Here is a 4,523-nt window from a genome sequence, read left to right as displayed (position 1 = left end):
GTAATTATCATGCAAACCAGTGGTTGTGTGGAGTATTTTTTTTTTTTTTAAGTTTAGAGGATTTAAGTTAACATTAATTCATGTATGAAGTAAAATAATTTAAAAAAAGCTAATATTATAGTAAAAATTGGGTTAAATCAACCCAACATGTGTTCTGTCCTATATTTCCCCAGCTCTTGGGTTGAAAAGAACCCAGATAGGGTTGTTTTTAACCCAGTGTGTGTTAGAGTGTATGTTGCTGTCTGGGAAGAAAACTATAGAGGTTCTTTATTGGCATCAATGGTTCCATATGAAGAAACCTTTAACATCCATGGAATCTCTCCATTGCTCAAATTGTTCTTTATAGTTATGTATAAACAATGTTCTTTGGATTATTTAAAAGTTCTTCAGACTAAAAAAAACATTCTTCTATGGCATCGCTTTTGGAACCTTTATTTTTTTTTGGAGTGAAGAACCTTTCAGGGGTTCCCATATGGAATCATGTTTGTTCATTTTGTTTTAATTCATTTTTAAATTTAATTGAATGAATTAAGCTGCTCTTCAACATACTTTATCTCTAGAAACATCTTAAGTAACCTGTTAAACATGAAAGTATTATGCAATAATTTCTCCTTATATAGAACCTTTTTGGCATAAACAGTTTCAAGTGTGAAAATTTAGTCAAGAACTCTATAGTTCTATAGAACCCTAACGAACCTTGTTTTCTAGGAGTGTGTAGAACTGCTTTACCTCTGGAATTGAAGTCATTAAATACTTGATAAACTTTGTAAAATTGGGGAACATGGAAACATTCCATTCCATCATTCTTCACACATTCTTGTTACATGTTACATTTGAATGTTCTCTGAACGCTCTGAAACAAGTAACGTTTAAAAAACGTTAGATGAACGTCCAACTAAAACATTTCAGAAAACAAACTTCCATGAACGATGTATAAATAATGTTTTTGATTAATGTTTTAAGAACATTCAAAAGTAACGTTCCCATAATGTTTGAAGAATTCTGATACAATATGAATTACACTATTTTTAAACTAAATAGAATCAACACTGAACTCTGCTGAATAATGGCACTATTGAACGTTCTGAAACAAGTATAGTCACATTTATAAAATGTTAGACGAACATCCAACTAAAACATGTCAGAAAAAAACTTAGTTTTCATATTTTGAAACATTCAAAAGTAACGTTCCCATAACGTTTGAAGAATTATGGAATGACCCCTTAACGTTCACTTTTCCCTTAATGTTAAAAACCATTTATTAAATGTTTTCATAACTTGATGTGAACATTAGACGCTGGGATTGTCCGAACAGCTGGTGAAATCACTGTCTCTCGCGACTCTCTCTCTCTTCACCTGTGTGTGTGTGTGTGTATGTGTGTGTCGCTCCTCACATGCACGCGTGTTTAGACCCTTTGTTTGAGGAGATTTCTCTTGTTGATTGTGTTTGTGGTTTGGTCTGTCTGATGGCGTTTGACTGCAGTGAGACACTCTCAGATGTCTCTAACCGCTGATGATCTTTAACCTGTGGGAAAGAGACGCGTTCACTTCAGAAACAGCAGAAGCAGGCGTTCAGGCGTTCAGTGCCAGACCTGCGGTGTGTGTGTGTCTCTGCTGTTGCACAACTGGATTAGACATTAAAGCTGTGGTGTGAGACTGACACGCGCACGGCAGGGAACGCGCTGCAACAGGTGTCACACACACACACACACACACACACACGGCAGGTATACGCGCTGCAGCACAGGTGTTCACGCTCACGGATCTCACATTTTCATAACATTGCTTCCTTTTGTCTTTTTCTTTCATCGTTGACCTTAAAGCTGGTGTAAACTAGAGTTGAGATCCAGGTGATGGAGACCCTCAGAGAAATAAAACTGCACATATTCACACAACTCTGATTAAACAATATGATTAAAAATGATTAAAGTGCTCATGAAGTGAACGTTTCATAATTCAGCTTCAAGCCATTTTAAATATGATCTAAATATCTGTTATGTTCCACAATAAAATATTTGGATTTATTCAAATTCAGTTTTGTGTTTCTGCACACACACACATACTCACTCGCACTCACTCACGCACACGCGCGCACACACACACACACACACACACACACACACCACCGCATTCTCGGTCAATAGCAAGATCTGCACATCAGTTTGCATAAATACTAATGTAATACAGGAATTGTCATGTTCCTTTATCGGATTTGTAAAAGTAGTTTTAGGTTTTAGGTATTATTTATGCAGTAATTATACAAAAAGCAAACAAACAAAATCCTTTAGAGGGAGTTCATACCAATAAAATCTTAATTTTCTTCTGGGTTTTATGACTACAAAATGAGTAGCCTATCTCTATTGTATGTAGGCCTAAGGTATTGTCATCAGGAAATTATGGTAATTAATACAAAGCGTAACTTTATTTATTATTGTTATAAATACTTTACCCTCATTTCACCAGCCAAATTTGTCATCGCATATATTGTAGAACTCTTGAACTATAAACCATCACAGCGTTCAGTTGTGGCGGTTTGTAGTTCATTCTGAGCCCCGCAGAACTACAATAACCAGAAGCTCTAGCGGATTGTGCTGCTGTCGTCACCGGAAGTGACTGAAACACAGTCTCACTGTAAACACGCTGCGCAGAGGGTGACATTGGACACAGATCAATGTTTTATAACAGTAAAAAATCTAGTACCTAGTGACAGTAACTGAAGTGTAGATGGATCCGTCTAAAGCAGGTACAGGAGTGTTTTAATTCAGCGGGAATGTTTGTTATGAATGTGTGTGTATGAATGTCAGCACTACAACACATCATATGCGCTTATAGATGCGAGAAATGTCATGTCTTTGTTATATAAAAAGCATTTGATATGTTTTTGATCATCTGCAGATATAGACTGTGGCATCAGGAGGGATTTTGGGTGAATCATTTACATGAATTAATCAAATGACTCTTCTATGATTATGTACAACTGACTGGATGTTTTCATTCATATGAACAGGATTATTGGCTGAATGTTGTGGTACATATAAACATGATTATGGATTATTGACTGAATGTTGTGGGTCATATGAAAATGATTATTGATTATTGGCTGATTATGTTTGTCCACAGAAGAGCCGCACTTGAGGCATGTGGAGACAGACGTGTTGATTCCCAAGATGATGCGGGAGAAAGCTAAAGAGAGATGCGTTCAGAACGTGGAGGGTGAGTTACACACACACACACACACACACTCACTCACTCACACACACACACACTCACTCACTCACTCACTCACTCACTCACTCACTCACTCACTCACTCACTCACTCACTCACACACACACACACACACACACACACACACTCAATCAATCAATCAATCACTCACTCACTCAATCACTCTCTCACTCACACACACACACTCACTCAATCACTCACTCAATCAATCAATCAATCAATCACTCTCTCACTCACTCACTCACTCACTCACTCACTCACTCACTCACACACACACACACTCAATCACTCTCTCACTCACACATTCAATCAATCACTCTCTCACTCACTCACTCACTCACTCACTCACACACACACACACTCGCTCATTCACTCACTCTCAGTCACACACTCACTCAATCAATCACTCACTCACTCACTCACTCTCACTCACTCACACACACACTCTCTCAATCAATCAATCAATCAATCAATCACTCTCTCACTCACTCACTCACTCACAAACACACTTACTCTCACTCACTCACTCACTCACTCACTCACAAACTCACTCACTCACTCACTCACTCACTCACTCACTCACTCACTCACTCACTCACTCACAAACACACACACTCACTCTCACTCACTCACTCACTCACTCACACACACACACACACACACACACACACATTCAATCAATCACTCTCTCACTCACTCACTCACTCACTCACACACACACTCGCTCATTCACTCACTCTCAGTCACACACTCACTCAATCAATCACTCACTCACTCACTCACTCACTCACTCTCACTCACTCACTCACACACACACTCTCTCAATCAATCAATCAATCACTCTCTCACTCACTCACTCACTCACTCACAAACACACTTACTCTCACTCACTCACTCACTCACTCACTCACTCACTCACTCACAAACACACACACTCACTCTCACTCACTCACTCACTCACAAACACACTCACTCTCACTCACTCACTCACTCACTCACAAACACACTCACTCTCACTCACTCACTCACAAACACACTCACTCACACACTCACTCACACACACACTCACTCACTCACTCACTCACTCACTCACTCACTCACTCACACACACACTCACTCACTCACTCACTCACACACACACACACACACTCACTCACTCACTCACAAACTCACTCACAAACACACTCACTCACTCACTCACTCACTCACTCTGTCTCACTCACTCACTCACTCTCTCAATCACTCGCTCACTCACTCACTCACTCACTCACTCACTCACTCACTCTCACTCACTCA

The 4,523-nt window shown here is 39.3% G+C and overlaps 1 protein-coding gene across 1 annotated transcript in view; it reads left to right on the top strand.

Moving 5' to 3' along the window:
* Nucleotides 1–2,590: 2,590 nt before the first annotated feature.
* The window catches only part of cmc1 (C-x(9)-C motif containing 1), a 9,985-nt gene continuing 8,052 nt past the window's right edge, over nucleotides 2,591–4,523 (top strand). The window contains exons 1-2 of the mRNA XM_084385514.1: nucleotides 2,591–2,743; nucleotides 3,121–3,213. Of these exons, the coding sequence (XP_084241640.1) occupies nucleotides 2,725–2,743; nucleotides 3,121–3,213 (112 nt within the window). The 5' untranslated portion in view covers nucleotides 2,591–2,724. The remainder of the gene's footprint in view (nucleotides 2,744–3,120; nucleotides 3,214–4,523) is intronic.

This window comes from Rutilus rutilus (genome assembly GCF_951802725.1).
Source record: "Rutilus rutilus genome assembly, chromosome: 17".
In the NCBI taxonomy this organism is placed as follows: Eukaryota; Metazoa; Chordata; class Actinopteri; order Cypriniformes; family Leuciscidae; genus Rutilus; species Rutilus rutilus.
The sequence above is the reverse complement of the archived record's forward strand: the minus strand, read 5'-3'. Positions and strand labels throughout refer to the sequence as shown.